At 32.0% G+C, this 22,750-nt stretch overlaps 4 protein-coding genes across 5 annotated transcripts; 2 read left to right on the top strand and 2 right to left on the bottom strand.

Moving 5' to 3' along the window:
* Positions 1 to 947: 947 nt before the first annotated feature.
* On the bottom strand, positions 948 to 2,041 carry LOC101245631 (uncharacterized protein At4g14100). Its single transcript, XM_004235809.5, has 2 exons — positions 1,552 to 2,041; positions 948 to 1,276 (listed from the first exon to the last, which is right to left on the bottom strand). The coding sequence occupies exons 1-2, from the start codon at positions 2,039 to 2,041 to the stop codon at positions 1,083 to 1,085; spliced, it is 684 nt and encodes a 227-aa protein (XP_004235857.2). The 3' UTR covers positions 948 to 1,082.
* Positions 2,042 to 2,267: 226 nt separating this feature from the next.
* On the bottom strand, positions 2,268 to 7,614 carry LOC101244854 (succinate dehydrogenase assembly factor 2, mitochondrial). 2 transcript variants are annotated; one of them, XM_069295369.1, is made up of 6 exons: positions 7,474 to 7,614; positions 6,666 to 6,779; positions 6,482 to 6,586; positions 6,242 to 6,368; positions 2,728 to 2,796; positions 2,268 to 2,645 (listed from the first exon to the last, which is right to left on the bottom strand). In XM_069295369.1, the coding sequence occupies exons 2-6, from the start codon at positions 6,770 to 6,772 to the stop codon at positions 2,499 to 2,501; spliced, it is 555 nt and encodes a 184-aa protein (XP_069151470.1). In that variant the 5' UTR covers positions 6,773 to 6,779; positions 7,474 to 7,614; the 3' UTR covers positions 2,268 to 2,498. The 2 variants fall into 2 exon arrangements, with proteins under 2 accessions (XP_069151470.1, XP_004235854.1); XM_004235806.4 differs by lacking the exon at positions 7,474 to 7,614 and having other exon boundaries at positions 6,666 to 7,110.
* Positions 7,615 to 7,696: 82 nt separating this feature from the next.
* On the top strand, positions 7,697 to 9,347 carry LOC101244566 (uncharacterized). The gene is made up of 4 exons (XM_004235805.5): positions 7,697 to 7,832; positions 7,988 to 8,246; positions 8,319 to 8,513; positions 8,632 to 9,347. Exons 1-4 carry the CDS (start codon positions 7,741 to 7,743, stop codon positions 9,025 to 9,027), a joined length of 942 nt encoding a protein of 313 aa, XP_004235853.1. The 5' UTR covers positions 7,697 to 7,740; the 3' UTR covers positions 9,028 to 9,347.
* A 6,365-nt stretch (positions 9,348 to 15,712) lies between these two features.
* Positions 15,713 to 20,059, top strand: LOC101244269 (calcium-dependent mitochondrial ATP-magnesium/phosphate carrier protein 2-like). Its single transcript, XM_004235804.5, has 5 exons — positions 15,713 to 15,890; positions 16,198 to 16,729; positions 18,483 to 19,268; positions 19,356 to 19,446; positions 19,547 to 20,059. Exons 2-5 carry the CDS (start codon positions 16,291 to 16,293, stop codon positions 19,737 to 19,739), a joined length of 1,509 nt encoding a protein of 502 aa, XP_004235852.1. The 5' UTR covers positions 15,713 to 15,890; positions 16,198 to 16,290; the 3' UTR covers positions 19,740 to 20,059.
* Positions 20,060 to 22,750: the final 2,691 nt, after the last annotated feature.

Here is a 22,750-nt window from a genome sequence, read left to right as displayed (position 1 = left end):
ATGAGGTAGACAGGTTGTTTTCTATAGAACTTTGCGTCAAATAATTCAAATCTCATGCATATGAATTCCTCAAATGCTAAATGGAATGGCCAATTACTCTTTGTTATTCTCAGAACATCAATTCCATCACGTCTTCAAAAGACCTTTCAATTTCAACTGTACTCTTTTGGTAACGCAAGTGGGGGCAATGGTATTTATGAATTATGATGTTGAATCGTCTGTTTATTAAAAAGAAAAAAGATGTCACTATACTAATTGACTTTCATCACATCATTACTACTGTGCTAAGAAAAGAAAAAAACTCAATGTCATAATAGAAGAAAGTCGAATTCTCATAAGAGTTGAGACGACAAAAAATGAAAGCACTTGTAGAAGTCTTTAAGTGTGGCCAAAGCAACATCACTAGTAATAAAAGAAAAGAAATGTGCCACCGAAGGATGAATTGAAATTTACAAATGAATTTTAAAAACTTAATATGTATAAGATAATCCATGAATAAATATTGACACGTCAAAAATAAATTATGAACCTGGTAAGACAAATTATGAACCTGGTAAGACGTATAGACTCACAAAATTTCAGGTCAAACAGAAGTTCACGAAAATCAACATGCATATTTATATTTTTTTAAAAAAAAAAACTCATTTGTGATGACTTAGTCGCCCGAATACACATATTTGTTGCCTAAGTTTGTATTAGTGGCAACTTTGTCTGCCGCAAATATTAGTATTAGTTGCCAATAAATATGTTTTCATAGTTACTTTTGTGCTCCTAATATTACTATTAATACTATGTATTAGCAGCAACCTTAGTCACCACTAACAGCTACACTAGTTGCTGCAATAAGTGAGTATTGAGCATCAATAGTTCGCGCAAATGTCGCAAGCTTTATCCTTAGATTATGTAAATTTACTAATTAATCATGGTTCTAAGTTGATTGCTAATTCTTTTTTTTTTGTGCAGATATATATCGTTCATTTATTGGCTTGGTATAAACATGAATACAAATAAGTTGTTACCGGTTCGTGCTATGGTTCAAAGGTACAACATCATGAAGAACAAACATGGAAATGCAACAAGAATTAGAGCAGTAAAGAAACATCCATAGCTGCTCCCATGAGTCTACCAATGGAAACATCATTATCAGTAACCAACCTAACAGGAGATGATATCTCTTCTTCTTCTTTTGCCTCTTTGAAACAGTAAACAGGGGCTTGCCAATTTGGATCCTCTAGCACTTTTCCTACTTCAAATGTCATTACATGTGCAATCATACCTGCACTAACCCAAATTTCTTTGGTTAAGAGCTTCTGTTCTGTCTCACAAAAGGTGAAATACATTTGAAAAAAAAGTTATATACGCTGACACAGTACGAGCAAACTCTACCCAAATCATTGAAATTTACAATGTTCATATGAGAGAATTTCATTCACACAGTTTATGACACGAAAATTATTTTTTCTGTTTTGCCAAATTGTTTAAAAAGAAAATTTCACAATGTACTCTAAAAAAATATGCTAAAGTTCAAACACTTCTAGTTTAAGTCATTACCTGTGTAAAAAGCCCAGTAAACAGGTCTCTTAGTAACAACATCTTCGTAGTAGGTAATGAAATCAACTTTTTCCCAGACATTGCAGAGAAATCCATCCATATATCTCTGTCCCAGATAATTTCCGTCTTGTAGCCAAGTGGGTCTAAGGAGTCCCACCGGAAAATGCATGACCCTGCACTCTTTGCTACCGTCCAAAGTGTAGTAGAACGAAGTGTGGTTATTCCATTCCAAATCGTAAAGGAGTTTACCCAATTGATTTTGGATAATGTTGAAGTTCCGGCCGTTAGGGTAATCGTACCACAAATCAACGATTTGAAGATTCCCCTTGCTGTTGTTCATGAAGAGAATCGAATGAAATTGCTCCGGCCATATAGTAGGTATTGGGTCGCCGGATTCTGAAGCAATGCTGACGGTGAAGCACAGGGAAGACGCCGCGAGGAGGATGAGAAGTAGAGCGGAAATTGTAATGGATTCCTCTGAAATCAACATTTTTTATTTCTCTTACTACAAAGGCGGAGATAGAGGATATCCCTGTTAGTTTCGACTTTACCTTTTGTTGGCTCATATTAAAAAAAAAAAAAGTAGATAAGGTAGCAATAATTTGGGTGATATAAAAAAAAAAAAAAACATTAGACAGCATACAATAGATCCCAACACTTAATAACCTAAAATTGCCCCTTTTTAACTACTTATACGAATCAGCAAACACCACAGGAAATCAAGCTATTATAATATAAGAATAATAGTTATGTAGCAATCAAGCTATTATAAGAATATGGGTGCAGGTAAGGCTAGCACTCAGCATCTAACATCACATTACTGAGGTCTTATTCAAACAGAACTGACATCCTATTATTTGTTGAGTAAAACGCATACATAGTAATAACGAGTCCCTATACAAGACTACAAATCAGTTCTTCTTTGACACCTTCAAGCAGAAAAATAACTACTGGTTCCCAGCTATAGGTGCATCACGGCCTCTCTTGATATCATCCCACCCTCTCACCCAAGGTTTTCCTGGAACAGCACGAGTCTCGGGAGAAGTATGATTGTTAAGGTTGTTCATAACCTTTTCATGCACAGCAGAAAACACCTACACCACAAGTACACATCAGATGAATTATATGTTAAAATAAAACAATCGAAGTATTCATTCTACAAGGTTCAAGGCTCACAGGATTTGTGCTTATTGCATCTGGGGGTTGCTCCTGACCAGTCAGCCACTTCCACAAATCTGGATTCTCCTACAGATATAAATAGAATAAACTGAATAACACGGCTCTGGTTAATCTTCACAAAGGAGATTTGACCAGTTACGACCATTCTACTGCATCTAAACAGATTATTTGTGTTTGTTTTTCTTCATTATTTTGTTGGAGGAGGGAGTGGGGCAAAGCAAAGAGGGTTGAGAAAGATATTAACTGATGGAAAAGGATGAGAAAACCATCATCGGAAGAGTCAGAGAGAATACAATTGCATTTCAAATTATGGCATTTGAACAAAAATTGAACTTATATATTCTGATGATTGTTAATATCAAGTCAGTGTGGTGCATATATTCTATGATTGCTGAATATATCAGACTGGACTGGTCACATTCTAATCCCCAACCAACCTTCTCACCTCTTAATCTAATTTTTTTTCTCCTGCCTCACTTTTTGTATGCCTTAATCTTACACTCCTTTAACTTATTGGTTTTCCTTTACCCAACATGTTTCCGAGTTCCCTGGCGTGAAGGGGGAGGATTTTGAGACCAAATTCAGCCACAAAAAATAAGTAGGAACTAATACATCCAACTACCCAATTATTACATGCTACAAGGGATATGCATAACATAATATTTACTCTCTTAATTAGGGGTGAGTGGGGTAGGCAGAGTAGGAACACAAAAAGAAGCAAATACTGACATGGTACAGTACTTTCTAAGAAAGATGAAGCCCAATGCTGACTAAGCAGTTAAAAGTACCAGTAAAAGTTTATGCAATCGTTTACTAAAAACTAAAAACACCAAGAAGCAAGACACTCATGTTAGCCCAAGGCATTAGCTCAAATAGTCATGGATCCACCGCCCTCATGTTCAGGAAAAAAAGTAATAATAAGAAATAAAGGTGGACATGTTATCCTATAAAATAAAATAGATGCACAAAACAGTAAAATCGTCAATACTGAACTTTATGAAATTACTGCACAATTTCGTTCACAGTCTACTCAAGTAGAAAAGAAAAATTGAAACTTCCTAATCAATATACATCCTATGAGCACAGTAAAAATGAGAGTAAATGGCCAAAAGTATACCTTCACTATACCCCAAACCCAACCCACATCATTCTATATTCACGTTAAACAAAAAACATCCCAAACAATCCTAAAAAGTAGTAAGTTACATCCTCCAGTTAGTTTTGGTAAAAAAAAGTAAAGATCTCATAATGTGCATGTTTAGATAAGCTGTTAAATCAGTTATAAACCCATATAATTTGACCTTGGTGCTTTACTCTGTTCAGCTGCTACTTTCTTAGAAGTTTGCAAAGCTTAATTTTTCAACCACGAACCAACAAAAAAATGCCTACTCTTCAGGCAAGAATGTAATTTTATCAATGACCAAGGAACTGCTAGCAAACAACAAAAAAATCGATGAAAGTCAATCATTTGATCCCAAGTCGAACATGAAGAAGTTATAACCACTGGGTTCAATATAGAGGGTAAGATAGTGCCAATTTATTTGCAGGATGATCTGACGGGAGTAGGAAAGGGAAAAGACAGTGAGAACTGCAGACACCTATTGTGGCAGACTCCAACCAGTACACTAGGCTATTACAAGTCTTGGTTAACATCGGGTTGATTCTTAATGTACGCAAATATATTCTAAATAAGCTTTATATATTTTGATGATTGTTAATATCAAGTCAATGTGGTGCATATATTCTATGATTGCTGAATATATTGGACTGGACTGGTCACATTCTAATCCTCAACCAACCTTCCCACCTCTTAATCTAATCCTTTTTCTCCTGCCTCCTTTTTGTATGTCTTAATCTTACATTCCTTAACTTCTTGGTTTTCCTTTACCCAACATGTTTCTGAGTTCCCTGGGGTGAAGGGGGAGGATTTTGAGTCCAAATTCGGCCACAAAAAATAAGTAGGAACTCATACATAAAACTACCCAATTCTTACACGCTATAAGGGATATGCATAACATAATATTTTACTCTCTTAATATGGGGTGAGTGGGGGGATGGGCAAAGTAGGAACACAAAAAGAAGCAAATACTCACATGGTACAGTACTTCCCTTCGTAAGTAATTGTAATAAGAAAGATTAAGCCCAATGCTGACTAAGCAGTTAAAAGTACAAGTAAAAGTTTATGCAGGGAAGGCCGACTATCGTTTGCTAAAACTAAAACACCAAGAAGCAAGACACCCAAGGCATTAACTCAAATAGTCAAGGATCCACCTCCCCAAAATTATGCTTGCTCTTCCTAAAGCCTGAACCCAAGCTTAGTCAAATGAGAGTAAATGGCCAAAAGTATCCCTTAACTATATCCCAAACTCCCAACCCACATCATTCTATATTCATGTTAAACAAAAAACATCCCAAACAATCCTAAAAAGTAGTAGGTTACATCCTCCAGTTAGTTTCGTTAAAAAAAAAGTAATGATCTCATAATGAACATGTTTAGATAAGCTGTTAAATCAGTTTTAAACCCATATAATTTGACCTTGGTGCTTTACTCTGTTCTGCTGCTACTTCCTCAGAAGTTTGCAAAGCTTAATTTTTCAACAACGAACCAACAAATAAATGTCTACTCTTCAGAACAAGAATGTAATTCATCAATGACCAAAGAACTGCTAGCAAGCAACAAAAAAATCGATGGAAGTCATATCATTTGATCCAAAGTTGTACATGAAGAAGTTATAACCACGGGGTTCAATACAGAGAGTAAGAAAGGGCCAATTTATTTGCAGGAGTCTTAGTCTCTGATGCGACGGGACTAGGAAAGGGAAAAAGACGGAGAGAACTGCAGACACCTGTTGTGGCAGACTCCAACCAGTACAAATAGGCTATTATAAGTCTTGATTAACATCGGGTTGATTCTTATTGTTCGCAGAAGCTTGCCTGATTTCCCTTTAAGAGGCAATATACATGACATATACAAGGTTCAATTCGGAGAAAATGCCATTTTTTGTTTATTGTATTCAGATTTAATCATCTAGTCTTATGAAGATCAAGCTTGAAAACTCGACCACCAGTTTGAGCATGTGTGAAACTGAGCTGCAGAATTTTCTCAAAAAAAAAACTGAGCTGCAGAATGTGGTTTATTTGATCTTAAATTGAGGCACAACATATTTAAATCTAAAGAAGTCAGCAATGGCAGATTGATGACATTGAGGATCTACTGATGGAGGATTTTCGATCTATTATGTTCTTCTTTGCTGGAGACGAGAGCCATTGCTGACAATTCTACATCTTTATCAAACTTTAGGGTTAAGGTTCAATAGAAGATGTCAGGCTAACAATAACATAGCAGAAAATTTCTAGATTATTCACTTCAAATCAAGATCATAGAACTCCTACTACAAGCTAGAGCATCAAAAGTTATGATATCTAATTATTGACATACACCATGATAAATCCATATGAGAACGCGAAAACATAAAAATAATTATAATGAAAAAAATATAAAAAGAATTACCAGGTCAAGGACATGAACAAGGGACTTAATTCCATTTTCATCCATGGATTGTATATGTTCCTCCACCCATTTTCCAAGAACAAGGTCTAGCTCCAGGTAACCTCTCTGTTTACTACGATAAATAAGCCTATTTACATAACAAAATAAAAACACCATTAAGATATCATGAACCAGTCCGCCGCCCAGAGGATCATATAACCCAGAGTCTCACATATCGAAAAATAAAAAACTCAAATTCACCTGTTAAACAAACGTCTTTTGCTCTCTTCGTCGGAAAGATCGATATTCATCGGCGATGAAGTCTCATTAGAAGAAATAAAACGCGAAAATGTTCCAGCTAAAGGCCTAATTGAGCATACAAAAAAAAGATATTTTTCAACACATAACAAACATACAGTGGGTAAGACAAGGTAGATTTCTGTACCTGTAGAGATTGTGAGACTGGAGTGTGGAGGTTGCAACAGATGCTGTTTTAGAGGAATTGATGATTCGAGGAATGGTGAAGAGAAGTGCCCTTCGCAAATTCGCCATTTCTTCTCTGCAGCGAGCAACTAGTTAAGCTCTATTGAGAATCAATGGGAACTTCAAATTTGATCTCGATTGGGGTTTAACAGGTGGTTTTTGCCTAATGGCGTGGCGTTGTAACATCCACTATACCCGTCCGTGAACACTTCTTTATTCGGGTATAATTCAACCCGAAGTTGATCCCAAATTAAACAGAACGAAAAAAGTAAAAATAGACGATTTTTGGTTTATAAATATATTGATTTTTAATTTGTCTTAAATTTTTATTTTTAATTATCATATATTCATCTACAAGGACACAAATTTTATACAACGCCACGTGAAATAATATGATATGAAAATATAAATTTATGTTCTATAAAAAAGTTATTTATAATTAAAATTAAACACCATCATATAACTATAACGTAAGGCGTCAAAAGTAAGCATGGCTATAAATATGTGACATAACATTGCGAATCATTACTTTTACCTTTAAGTAAATAAAAAATTTGAAACAATAGATAACATATTAAAGAAAATTATTAATTTGTTAAAACAAGTACGGCCTTAAATCCCTTTACAACTCAAGCAAAAATTCTCGAAGTAAATATGATAAAATTCAACAATATGCGATACAAATTTCATTTTATAATAAGAAAAATAATTGATATACACTAAAGACTGTAAATATTTATTTTTTGAGGTTACCTTTCTTAAATGTTTACCTGTGTTTAAAAAATCGCCTTGAAATTTATTTTTGTTTCGTTTAGAACCAATGAATATTGTTGAAACGAACGCTGTAGGATTGCTCCAAATATATCGGAAGAATTTCGGTGTTTCTGTTACATCTCTTCTCCTAGCTACCTTTCTTTCTCTCTAACAAATTAGTGAATGAATTAATGCAGCTGCAGAATAGATAGATAGATAGATGACAAATACAATTTAATTTATCGGAATCAGAATCAAAATTGAAAATAATACTAGTAATAATAATGGATAAAAAGGAAAGGGCAAAGGAAAAAAAGGAGAAAAGACGCCAGGAGATCTCCCTTCTACGTACTATTCCCTATTCTGATCACCAAAGGTCTCTTCTTTCTTTTTTTTAAATAAAAATTCAATCTTAGCTTCTCGAGCAGAGGCGAATCTAAGATTTAAAGTTAGTGAGTTCAAATATGTTTGATCTGATATATTTTTTTATTTTGAGCATAATGCTGATCGTGTTTTTGCGTGATTTTATAGATGGTGGTCATCTGAAACAATTGCGGTTGTTACGGGCGCAAATAGAGGCATTGGATTTGAAATTGCTCATCAGCTTGCATCACATGGCGTTACTGTTGTTCTCACGTCGCGAGAGACAGCTGTTGGAGAAGAAGCAGTGAAAGTCTTTCAGGAAGGAGGTCTAAATGTGGCATTTCATCAATTGGATATTGTGGATCCTGTATCAATTCAAACATTTTGTGATTGGATTAAAGAAACATATGGTGGCCTAGATATACTGGTAATTAATTTTGTTCGTTTTTAGAAATTTAATTTACTTTCATAAATAAAGCTAATGATGATATGTATGTAGATCAACAATGCAGGAGTCAATTTCAATTGCGGAAAAGATAATTCTGTTGAATTTTCTGAAATGGTAATCCAAGTTAACTATTTTGGCACCAAAAACATGATCAAAGCACTTACTCCGTTGATGAGGCCTTCCCCTGCTGGCTCTCGTATTGTTAGTGTCACCTCGCGATTGGGTAGACTTAATAGCAAACGAAATGTAAGTAACACCTCCGCTATTTCATTATAACATTGCAGCGTGTGATCAACTCATATCTTTTTTTACATACCCTCCCGTTTAGGGCCTGACTCTGTTTTTTGGTTGATGCTTCTACCAGGGAATTTCAAATGTAGCAGTGAGAGAACAATTAGAAAACGTGGATACGCTATCTGAGGAAGTTATCGATAAAACTATGCACACATTTTTGGAGCAAGTAAAAGATGGAACTTGGGAATCAGCAGGATGGCCTCATGTGTTCACAGACTACTCATTGTCAAAGCTAGCAGTTAATGCCTACACAAGGTTAATGGCAAGGATATTCGAGGAACGACCAGAAGGTGAAAAAATATACATAAATTGTTATTGTCCGGGATGGGTGAAAACTGCTATGACTGGCTGGGCAGGGCATGTTACTATTGAAGAAGCTGCTGATACTGCTGTATGGCTTGCTTTGCTCCCTGATCAATTTGTGAGTGGTAAGTTCTTCGCTGAGAGGCGCGAAATTAACTTTTAAACTATCAGTGTATAACGAATTGTTTTTTTTTTTTTTTGGTTTTTTAAAACGAGATTGTCATTGATGGAGTTCAGATTCGAGATAATCTGCATTTTGTTAAGTGAAATGCACCCAATTGATATATAAGTAGAAATAGATAGTGGTATTTTTTTGATCGAGGTGTCTTGACAAGTAACAGTGGCAGATATTGATATTGATGAAGAGCAAATTTATTTGTACTTGTAGTTTTTATTATTTAAGCAGATTGCAGGCAATCTTGTTTTTTTAACCTCTGTAATGGATTTAATAAACATTACTTATATGTTCTTGTTACGTTTCAATTTTATATGAACCTATAAATTATAAAGTTATTTTCGTGTGATCTATAAATCGTAAAAGGGTTAGAAGCACTTAATGCATCACAAGGCATCAAGTAGAATATGGAAATTCAATGTTGATTGTAGTCCAAAGAGTCTAAATTTGCGTGTCAAACGGAAAAGGAAAAAAAATAAAATAACCAGACGATTGAAGGGGTAAAACTTAGCCTAAGAATTGGTCTATATAATACTTACCCGCATCGAGTCTAGGTCGTGTAAGCTATTTCTCATCCTCCTCTTTTTGGAAAATAAGCCCCAATTTGAATTGGTCAATGTTTTTGCTTTTTGATATATTAAAGTAATTATGGGCATATTTAGATTAGTTTTTTTTAGTTTATTTTTGTTATTTTGATATAAAAATTATTTTACTTACGCCACTTGGTCAAACTTCCAAAATCTTTATACAGGAAGTTCTGTAAGATTATTTTTAAAAACTTTTGAAGAGTAATCATTTGTGTTTGAATAATTAATTAATTTCTTTTTATCAATATTAGAAGTAGGGTTATATATAAGTCGGTTCGGTTCGATTTATCGAGTAAACATGATATATCGTTATGAATCATCAAGATATTGACTTATCAGTTATCGTTTTATCAGTTATTGATCGTTATTGGGTTAATTGTTAAAATTTAATACAAAAAAATAAATGATTAAAAATCACTTAGAAATTAGAAACATGGAGATAAACTAAATAAATCATGCACATGAGTCGATTGATTGCATTTTGCTCAAAAAAAACACTAAAACATTATAGAATAATCAAAAGTTTGAGACTATCAGCAATAAGATATGAAATTCTATCCTAAGTCAGTTTAATTTTTCGATTTTAAACTGACCTAACAAAGAACATTATGTGCTTGAGAAGCACTCCAAAAATGCTTTTAAAGAGAAAAACTACTTTTTTCAGCTTTTGTTACTACTTAAAAGTATATTCCTTTTTCCTACTTATTAAAGCTTGATCAGACGCAAATCCATGCAATGAATATTTATTTTTTAAAATGAACACTTTCAACTTTCTAAAAATTTTGCCTAATAGACATATAAATAATTTGCTTGTTATTATTAGATTTAAAATACTATATAAAGTAGTAAGTAGTAAATTTGAAAGTATTCTTATTAAAATAAGATCAATTTTATAAGATATTATTTTCATTAATTTTTATTTTAAAAATCCTTGAATTTGGGAATGATCTCTCTAGAAAATGTATTTTGGGTTGGCGGTATGGAATTCGGATTAACCAACTCCCCATGCCTGCATGGCACGAACTTCGAAACATAGTTTTTGGTAATTTTCTCATCATAAATAGATGTGGGAGCAACTGTAGTTTTATATTTTTAATTAATAATTTTGAATTTGAGTTTTTCTAATATAAAATTATTTAGTTAGAGAATATTTTACATTAAATATGAATTTTTTTAACGTAATTTTAAATTTAATCATACATCAATATAAATTTAATCATACATCAATATGAATATTAGATATAAAAAAAATTAGCCTCCTGAGGTTGATTTGTGGTTTTACGTCATAGTTAATTTTAGGTATTCTCTTTTTTTTAAAGGGAAAAGGGTCAAATATGCCCCTAAACTATTTGAAAAGGTTTAGATATACCCTCCGTTTAAAGTTTGGTCCATTTATACCCTCGCCGTCCAACTTTTGGTCTACATATGTCCTTTTGGGTGTTAGTTGGCCAACTCGGAATATCCAACTCATTTTACTTTTATTTAAATGCCAAATGGATATTCCACGTCATTTTTATGTATTATCCCTTGACATTTATATTCAAGGGAAAAGGGTCAAATATGCCCCTAAACTATTCGAAAGGTCTAGATATACCCCCGTTTAAAGTTTGGTCCATTTATACCCTCGCGTCCAACTTTTGGTCTACATATGCCCTTATGGGTGTTAGTTGGTCAACTCAAAATATCCAACTCAATTTACTTTTCTTTAAATGCCAAATGGGATTTCACATCATTTATATATATTATCACTTGACATTTATATTAAAAAAGAAAGGGGTCACTTATGCCCTAACTATCCGACCCAATTTTAAAACACATATACGACCATCTTTTAAATGGTTCAATTATGCCCCTAATCCGACTCATATATGTGTGAATTATTTTGTTATTTACATCATCATCGCCTGCTGCAGCTTGCAGTTGTGTCTGTAACGTTGTTGCGGAATTCCAACATTGTTGCAGTGAATTCCTCTGCTCTAGCCCTTGCTTGCCAGATTTGCGCCTCCAGCTCTGCGTTGCGCCTAAACGCTTTTCAAACTTCGACTTCCTTTTCCTTTAGTTGTCGTGCCATTGATTCCTCGGCAGTTCTAATCGGAGCACGATAGTGTTCGCCATTTAAATGGTTCAATTATGCCCTAATCCGACCCATATAGGGTATTTAAAAAAAAGGGTCAGGTTGTATAGATTAATTAAAAGACGGGTCATATATGTGTTTTAAAATTAGGTGGGATAGTTAGGGGCATAAAAGGCCCCTTTCTCTTTTAATATAAATGTCAAGTAATAATATATAAAAATGATGTGGAAAATCCATTTGAGATTTAAATAAAAGTAAAATGAGTTGGATATCTCGAATTGGCCAACTAACAACCATAAGGGCATATGTAGATCAAAAGTTTGGACGCGAGGGTATAAATTGACCAAACTTTAAACGGGGGTATATCTAGACCTTTTGAATAGTTTAGGGGCATATTTGACCATTTTCTCTTGAATATAAATGTCAAGTGATTATAATAAAAATGACGTGGAAAATCCATTTGGCATTTAAATAAAAGTAAAATGAGTTGGATATTCCGAGTTGGCCAACTAACGCTCAAAAGGGCATATGTAGACCAAAAGTTGGACGGCGAGGGTATAAATGAACCAATCTTTAAACGGAGGATATATCTAAACCTTTTTAAATAGTTTAGGGGCATATTTGATCCTTCTTCCTTTTTTTAAGTGGTAAGTAAGGTTATTCATGATTATAGTTAAAAATTAAAATACGAATAAAATCAATATTTGGTATTGGATTAAAAGGTAGTTCTATTTCAAAAATCGATACTATTTAGATTGATTTTGATTTTACTAAAAGAATCACAAAAATAATCGAACCAACCGACAAATTATATATACAAATTTTATAATTATTATTCATGAATAAATATAATATTTTTTGCTAAACTTAATGAATCTAAATCTTTAACTTTACCATTTTTTGCTATAAAGACTTGATCTTTTGATCTTTGGTGTTTAATGACTGTAGTATAACTTAGCTAAATTACTATTATTGTGTAATTATAACTCTAATATTAATTAGTTAAATTAATTTAATATTTATTTTAACCAATTCAAATCGAACTCCATGAATCCCCCTAGATATAAGTTAAAACTGGCTAGAGTACATTTTTACAAACATTAAATTAAGTTGAAGAATTAATATCTATTTTATTTAAACACTCAAACTACGATCTATTATAAACTTATAATAGTGTTTCTTTCATATTTTAATTCAAATTTTGAAAAAACTTCCATGCTTATAGTCTTTAACACCCATTATATAGACAAATTAATCAATATTTTAGTATTCTCTAGTTATATAGACTAGTTTAGTATACATACTTTGTGCATGTGCATTACTTAATATAAAACAATAAGAAGTAAGGTATATTTTAAGAAAACTATATTGTTATACTACATGCAACATTAATTTAAACCTAATAAAATTCGAAAACAAAACTGGTAGGAGTACTAGAAGAAGAAATTTTTTTACCTACATCAATACGGATAAATTTTACGTCTAAAAATATATATAAATGAAAAATATTTATGAATTCCCTTTTTACTATCTATTTAAAAGCTATACTAACAATTAATTAGTTCTAGAACAATATATTGCAAAATAATTTTGTAATTTAAAACTATTAATTTAGTATATGCATTCTGCACGTGTATTTCGCATTAATTTATTAATTTATAAAACTCTGTATGTATAAATGGACAAAAATTATTTTAGAATAGCATTTGATAATAAGATAAATATTATATATATCTAAATGATAAAGTTTTCGTAAAAGAAAGTTAGAAAAAATTATTTAACTAAACTTAAACCTCTTTATTTCATTTTTCAAAAATTATTTACTCATTTTGTTGTGTATTATATAAGGTAAAAAACTAATTTTGAAGTCTTAGAATGTTAAAACTTTAAATATAGTTCAAATAAGAAAATATATAGAGATTTTTTTAGTTAATTTTAAATTATTAAAATATTAGGAGTTCTTACCTGTTATAAATACATAAAAATTAATAGTTATACTTTTAATTGATTTCAAATATGCGATATATGATAAAATTTAAATGATAATTATTTAAGATAAATAATACTCCTTATATCCCTAATAATTATGCATTTTTTAATTAATACACCTATTGAAAAAATAATTATTGATATAGTGAGTCTATCATTTTATCTCTATTAATTATGAAGTGAATAAATTAAAAATTTAAGATTTTTAAATTTTACCTTTTTCAAAGTAATTAATTGATGGTGTAATAGGTTAAAAAAAAATCTCTTCTTCATTTGTCAAAGTAGATAAGTAATTAGGGATAACTAAAAAAAGAAAAACTGGACAAATAATTAGGAACAACTAAAAAGGAAAAATGAACAAATAATTAGGAACTTAAAAATTAAGGAGAACTATTTGAGAAAAATAATAAATGACAATTATTAGAGGAAAATAATAAATAAAAATTATTAGAGGAAAATAATGAAATTAGAATTATTTAAGGAAAATAATAATTGATAATCTTATCATCTTTTAATGGGAAAAAAATTCAATCAACATTTGAGAATAATAATTAAACGAAAACTATTTGAGGAAAATAATAAATAATAGTTATTTTAGAAAAAAAACAAATGCTAATTATTTAGAAAAATAATTAATAAAAGTTATTTGGTAAAAGAGTAAATGATAATTTTGTCATCTTATGAAAAACAAAAAGTTCAATCAATATTTGAGGATAATAATTAGATGAACTATTTGAGGTAAAATAGTAAATGATAAATATTGACGAAAAATAATAAATGATAGTTATTTAAGAAAAATAATTAATAAAAGTTATTTAAGGAAAAGAGTAAATGATAGTTTTGTTATCTTATAAAATACAAAGTTCAATTAATATTCGAGGGTAATAATTAGATATAACTATTTGAGGAAAAAAATAAATGACTTTTATTTGAGAAAATTAATAAATGATAATTATTCGAGAAAAAAATACAAAAAATACTTATTTGAAAAAATAATAAATGATAATTATTTAAGAATAATAATAATAGATAATAATTAAAAAAAATCAAATAACAATTTTATCATTTTTAACGAAAGAAAAAATAAATATTTGATAAATATTTTAAAGAACCATTATGCTTTTAACGTAATATATATCAGATAAATTAACTTAAATAAATTGTAAAACTCAAACATTAATTTTGAAATGTATTAAAAAAATTAATGATTAATCTATATATGCAATGAACACTTTAAAATACACATAAAAGCTTTTCTAAAATTCAAGACCTAAAATATCTTATAAAATATTTTTGTGGTGTTTGGATTGCCTTTAGTAAAACAATTTATCAGTTAAAACACAAAATTCAAAAGTGGTGTATTTTGACTTTTGACCTTTTTTTTTATGTACTACTTCTAACTAGTAAAAAATTGGTTGATAAAAATAATGCTAAATAAAATGTATTAGTGATAAAATTGTATTGATAATATATATTAGTCATGCTTATATTTAATTATATAAAAATATTTTTATTTATTATTTAATTTAATGCATTAAAAATAACATGTATTGCATAAAATAAATTATTTATAAAGGTACTCTACAGTCTCTATTATTATGATAAGAAAAGATATAAAAAATATTTTGAGCGACAATCATGTTAATGCATGTATTAAAATCATTTCATTGCTAATATCTGGAAATTTATCGTAATGTAATACATATCCAACACACAATAGAGTGTATAGCTAATTGAAAATTAGAAAAGAGTATCAAAATAAGGTACTAGTAATAATGCATATATTATTTTTTCTAATATATTTTACCAAACGACCTCTTATTCTGCTGTTTAAATATCTTTCTTTAAAAAAATTAAGAATTAAAAACATTAAAAATAAGTCAATTTAAATCTTCATTTTATCATGAAAACTTTTTACTCAAACAAGAAAAATCTTTTATCTTATTCATCTAAATAAAATTTACCGATAAATTTATTCCCGCCTCTTTAGGAATAAAAACAAATGAACATGTGCATGAATCATATTCCCATTTCATATAAATTGACCACTCCTCAAGCCCTTCTTCCACATGTTTTGGCAAAAATTTTCTCTCTCTCACACACACACACAGAGTAGTAGCTGCTGCGCATTCATCTTCACCGACTCACCACCAGAACCGCGTTCAAAGTTCATCTTCAACCCCATTGGACCTCTTAAACTGGTATAGGAATTTGAGTTGTTTTTGTCCGTTTGTGTGTTTGACACCGGCCATTGTCGTTTTCTTTAAAAGTGGTTTGTAATAAATTAATCAGTTTTCTTTTTTCTTTTTCTCAACTTTGGTAAAACTTCAACTGTTCTCTTTCTTCCTTTTTCTTGACCCGTGAAGAAGAAGAAATGAAGTAAGCCCGCGTATTATACGGGTCTATTCTTCGGATCTTCTTTGATCCTTTAGAAATATTCTCTTGTAATAGTTATCATTCTTTTTCTATCAGAGGAACTAATTCGCTTCTTTATTGACCCACTAACAGGAAAATCAAAAGCACTGTTGCGTTTGTTCTATTAGATCTGAAGTTGATTAAAATTCATGCTGTGAAGAACCCATAAATTTTTTTTTATTCGGTATGTCTGGAGCTGTAGCGGAGCATGTGAATCATCCGGTAATGGCGGCTAAAGACCCGTCTGGTTGTTGTAATCCGGTGAAAAAGCCGGGTCCGGTTTCAGTGGACCATGTTTTATCAGCACTAAGGGAGACTAAGGAAGAGAGGGACCTTAGAATGAGAGGTCTATTCAGTTTCTTTGATTCCGACAATGTGGGTTACTTGGATTCTGTGAAAATTGGGAAGGGGTTGTTTGCTATGCAAATTCCGGCGGATTATAAGTTTGCTAGGGAATTGTTGACCGAATGTGATAAGAATAAGGATGGGAGGGTGGATTATCCGGAATTCAGAAAGTATATGGATGATAAGGAGCTGGAGCTGTATAGGATTTTTCAGGCTATTGATGTGGAGCACAATGGGTGTATCTTGCCTGAGGAGCTCTGGGATGCCCTTATAAAAGCTGGTATTTACTATTTCGCTGACTTGAACTTTAATCCTAATGGATGATAATATTGCTGCTTTGTCTTTAGTTAAGAATTTCCATCCTTGTACTTTTGTCTTGTGAGTTCAATTGTCTTTCATTGCTATTGCCAAGATGGTATGATGTGATGTGTGTATGTGTGTGTCTTGACTTGTAAAGAAAAAAAAGTACGCCAGGATGATGTAATCGTTGGATCAATAGTTAAGTATCCCAAAATCTAGCCAGCTACCTATACAAAGAAGGTGTATTGTCTTTACAGAAGAAACAAAAGAGACTTTTAACTCTAGGATTTTCGACTCCCTCGAAAGTTTGATCAGTCCTCTCTTACTACCACATTATACAATTAGTTGTCTTCTATAAGCTGTTCTTCCTAGCATCCAACTTGCTTTCCATATATGCAATCCTTCCGCCATTTATATGGTATATTATGGATCGTAACTGTGCTTCAGCGGAACTACATTCTATTAGGAAATAATTCAAATCCTCTTCATGCTTCTTAGTCAATACCAACTTAGTTATATTAGTGGAAATGGTTTACGCATTCCGTGACATCACTTCCCAGCCCCAACCACTTTTTAACCATGCTGGAAGAATGCTGTAGTGAGTCATCTGCCCCCGGTGCCTTATTCTGGACAGTTCCTCATTGTTCTTTCCACTGCCTTCTTTTCAAAAGGATGTCCTGCTCCTCATTTTTTCTGATACTAATTACCTAGAATATGATATGCTCTAGTTTGTTGGTTACATGATTCTTCGATGCTAAAAAGTCACATTTTTGTGGTGTTTTTAGATCAGCCACTTAGGAACCTTATTGAGCCTGGGAACAAGGATAGTTTATGCAGGAGCTTCAGTTTATTAGCTATGAAGTGATAATTTAACTTCAATTCAATAGCTAAAATGGCACGAGCTTCATCTTCAGTTGCTAATTTTTGTTTGACTGGAAGCCCTGATTTTCTGTTTCTTGGAATCCATTTCGTTGTGTACTAGACCAAACTTATATCCTTTACACCTCGGGGATGAGTAGTTAATTTTAGATTTCCATTTGGTAGACAGATACAAGAAAGAAAAAAGAGTGGGTGGGTGCAATGTGAGAAATTTAATAGTCCCTTGTGTGTATCAAGTAGGTGTGATGTTATCTTGTCTTGGATGATATTACATATTCTGATGGCCTTGCATCTTTACAGATTTGTTTATCTTCATTCTTCTTGTTGTAAAAAATAACACTAATTTGTAAGAAAACATAGGAATTGTTGCTGAATTTAATGGTTGATAACCTTTCTATACAATGTTGATTGGTGGCTTTGTGACAGTTTGCAGTAGTAGTTGATCGATGCTATTATGAATCTTTCTTTTGCATTTAGATTTTGTCCTTATTTAAGCTCCTATTGCCTTTCTCTATAAGTTAATTCATTATTTCCTATATTTAGACATGGCTAGAAAGCATGTGGAGATGTATAATGATTGTTTTGCTTAATCTAACAAAACAGAAGAGTATATGTACGTATGCACATGCAAATGATGCATGTGAGCAGGGACAGGTTTGGGGTGATCATTTGAAAAGCCTTTTGAATCTATAACCAAAAGTTCATCATTACTCCTTAAATATGTTGCTATTGCGAATATTCATCTCTTCTGGATGTATGTTTCCAGGCCATTCATTTTGTGTTCCCTAGCCTCATTCATTTCATTATAGTTCGTCTTCCTCTTATAAATGAGGACTGTTTTTTTTTTATTGCAGGGATACAAATAGATGATGATGAACTTGCACGGTTTGTGGAACATGTTGATAAGGATAATAATGGTATTATCACTTTTGAAGAATGGAGAAATTTTCTTCTACTTTATCCACATGAGGCCACCTTGGAAAATATTTACAAATACTGGGAGAGGGTATGTCTTGTAGATATTGGTGAACAAGCTGTCATACCCGAAGGCATCAATAAGCATGTTCATACAGTTAAATATTTCCTTGCTGGGGGAGTTGCAGGAGCTACTTCTCGTACCTTTACAGCTCCCCTTGATAGGCTAAAGGTGGTTTTACAAGTTCAGACTAATCGTGCTTCTATTGGGTCCACTATCAGAGAAATATGGAAGGACGGTGGTTTCTTGAGCTTTTTTAGGGGCAATGGGTTAAATGTGATGAAGGTTGCACCTGAAAGTGCAATTAGGTTTTACGCTTATGAGATCTTAAAAAATGTGATTGCTCATACGCAGGGTGAGGAACAGGGTGACCTTGGAGCTTCTGGACGTTTTGTGGCCGGGGGCATGGCTGGTGCAGTAGCACAGACTGCCATCTATCCCATGGATCTTGTCAAGACTCGGTTACAAACGCATGCAAGTGAAGGTGGAAAGGTCCCCAACCTGGGAAAACTATCAAAAGATATATGGATTCAGGAGGGGCCTCGGGCGTTCTATAAAGGGCTGATACCATCTCTTCTTGGAATTATACCTTATTCAGGCATTGATTTGGCTGTTTATGAAACGCTGAAGGATTTGTCTAGGACTTATATTCTTCAGGATAGAGGTACAGCTTGTAACTCTTCAACTGCTAACCAACTCATCTCTGATGAAGTGAAATTAGCATTTTTCTAACAGTTGTGTTAATATGCAGAACCTGGTGCTCTTGTGCAACTTGGTTGTGGAACAATTTCCGGAGCACTTGGAGCAACGTGTGTTTATCCTTTGCAGGTTATAAGAACAAGGTAAATCTTCATGTTTGACTCGATTTGGTTTTCTGGATTTGGATAAACCGTTACAATGCAACTTGTCTTTCTTTTCACACTCGATCTCAATTCCTGCTAGAATGCAAGCTCAACCTACAAATACGGAGGCTGCTTACAGTGGAATGTCTGATGTGTTCCGAAGAACACTTCAGCATGAAGGTCCCAGGGGCTTCTACAAAGGACTCTTTCCGAATCTTCTAAAAGTAGTGCCAGCAGCAAGCATTACTTATATCGTTTATGAATACATGAAAAAGAATCTAGATCTCAAATAGATCTTGGAAGGTTGCTCCACATTTGAGGTTAATCAGCTGATGCTAAGGGAACGATAACAATGAAAATGAATTAGGTTATTAGTCTTATTTGTGATATGATTTTCAAAATCATATACTCAGATTCTTACCCCCCATTGCATGATTTGTTGCCCCCCATTGGATGTTGAAGAAATTTTTAGGAGAGTTTTCTTCAACAGTCATCTTCATTTGGAGATTTCTGTCCCAGTTACAGGAATATCCTCTGTAAATTAATGCTAATTTGCATACACACACCTTACCATTTTTTTTACTAAATGAATATTCAATCTCATTTTGCACCATTTCATTGTTTTAACTTCGACTAAATACTTATATTTTTGGCAACTTCTTCAATTTTATATTAGATTTCTCGAATCATTACAATAATAAATATGTTATTATTCATCAATGCGTCATGCGTGACACATACTCCTATATGTTCATTTAATATTTGTGGATGAGTTGTTTAACTTCTTTCCAAGTCTGGCTTGTTTCATCGTCATGAATCATTTATCATCAAAAGCACGTTGACGTATCCTGTCCAAAGAGAGTCGAGGTACTTCTTCGTTTTAAAATTACATGACATATATCACATATTTTGAATCCCAGATGAATATTTATTTTGTATAATCGTTTGAACAATATCCTCTTAGTGAAAATCATGGCTGATCACGGAACACATCGGATAAAATAGGAAAGTAAGAATAGGGCAATATTACTTGAAAAGAAACACAATACAAGGTATTTGTTTGAACAGTAGTTCAATCCAAAGCTAAAAGACTTAAAACATCATTATACATGTGAAACTTGAAAACCCCAACTTATCCATGATGGAAAGTAATACAATATGAAAATACATGAAAAGAAAAAAAAAAAGAGGAATTAAAATCTGGAAGAAAGGCGTTGCCTTCCCTTTGCCTATATGACTTGCCTGTTTTCTGGCGGATCGCGCCTTAGTATCGACTCACATCAGATGCACCAAAGGGTGTGACCTAGTGATCGCCATTTCCTCGAGTAGTACATCAACATCCTTCTTCTTTTTTTTCTTTCTCCACATCTTCTTGTGCTTCACAACTAAGTTGCTGTTTTATCTTGTTTCATGCAAGTCCTGTTATATATAACAATCTTGAAGGCCTAGGATTTGTCCACTATATTATCTGTACTAGCCTAGGTCTTTAAAAAAAAATTAGAGAGAAAGAACAAATCTTTATGGTCCCCCATCCTAATAATATTCTTTTTGTATTAGGCCCTCCTGCTTATCCACCACTAAGGATATTTATAATTCCCTCTTTCATAACATTTAGATAACCACAACAATTATGTATCAATCCCAGATAAGTTGATATTAGCTATATAAATCTTTAATGTTAAAGTTGCTCAAGAGGGGAGCTAGGGCATTCGAACCCCATAATCGAAAAAATCCTACTAGGTTAAAATTATTTATTAGGATACATATATTATAAGTTAATTGTTAAATTCGTTTTGTTTCTTTAAATTTTCGGAAAAGGGCCTAAAATATCCTTAAAGTATTGGAAATGGTACAAAATTACCATCCATCCACCTATTGGCTCCAAAATACCCTTCACACCCACCTATTGGGTCCAAACTACCCGTGTCATCCACCTTTTGGTTCAAAATTGACCACTTATTTAACGGTTTTATATTTAAATATTTTTTTTAAATACGTGACGCTCAACTATTTGTTATAATTTAACTTATTAATATAATTTATAAATCAATCCACTACCCACCCATTACTAATTAAACCCCTCTAAATTAATAAATCCGTCACATTATTAATGCAACAACAGATTAGCTACTACCAACTGAGTGTTTTTAAAAATTTGAGGCGAAAATATCTATAGAAGTAAATTATCATACATTCAAGTGTCTAAATAAAATTACCGATAAACTTAAAAGTCTGACTATGTTTATCTTAATTATTCTTACATCTCAATTATGTGATGTTACTTCATAGGTAACTTTTTTTAAAAATAATATATTAAAGGTTTTAAAACAAATAATAAATATTTATAAAATTATATTTTTTAAAAATGCATGAATTAATTCGGGATGTATTACTTCTTTACCTTAAATCATAAATTTCTCATTCAATCTTGAAAGAGAGTGTCCTCCTAAATAAGCGGCTCAACCTAAATTTAATTGGGGCTTCTATTCGAATTCGAATAATTTTGAATGTTATTTTCAAGAATCTATAATTTCATCGTGTTTTAGTGGTGTTTATGATGATTTTGATAATATAATTGGATTATTAATTGGGTGAGGTTTAGTTAGTAATTAGTGGGTAGTGGGTTGGTTTATAAATTATATTAATAAATTAAATTATAACCAATAGTTGAACGTCAAGTATTTTAAAAAATATTTAAAGAGTTTAATTTTAAAATTATAAAAAAAGTGGTCAATTTTGAATCCAAAAAGGTGGATGACAAGGGTATTTTGGAGACAATAGGTGGATGAAAATGACATTTTGGAGCCAATAGGTGGATGAAGGGTAATTTTATACCATTTTCAATACTTCAAGGGTATTTTAGGCCCTTTTCCGTTAAATTTATCTTTGAATTTCTTGTTTGGATTATTGTACATATTTTTTCATAATGCAGTATTGTATTGTACAGTATTACATTAGTGAATATAACATTTGGATAAATTGTACGATTATTCTCTGTCATTACATATTACACTTTAATAATTTATTCAATAAGACAGAGATCAAGATGAAGCTATTATAAAAAGATAAAGTATAAGATAAAACATAATTACTAGATAAAAGCAAAAGTCAAATGAAAGAGAAAAAGATAAAGTAACGATGCAATTACACTAAATTAATATTACATAAAATGAGATTTTTTATTATTATATAATGATAAATTCAATGATATGATACGATAAATTTTAAATAACTATCAAAATAAATATACTATTTAAACTAACAATGCAATACAAGAAAATTGATAACAACTGTCCCAACAAAG

This window comes from Solanum lycopersicum, chromosome 3 (genome assembly GCF_036512215.1).
Source record: "Solanum lycopersicum chromosome 3, SLM_r2.1".
Taxonomy (NCBI): Eukaryota; Viridiplantae; Streptophyta; class Magnoliopsida; order Solanales; family Solanaceae; genus Solanum; species Solanum lycopersicum.
Note: the sequence above shows the minus strand (reverse complement) of the source record. Positions and strands in the feature narration are given on the sequence as shown.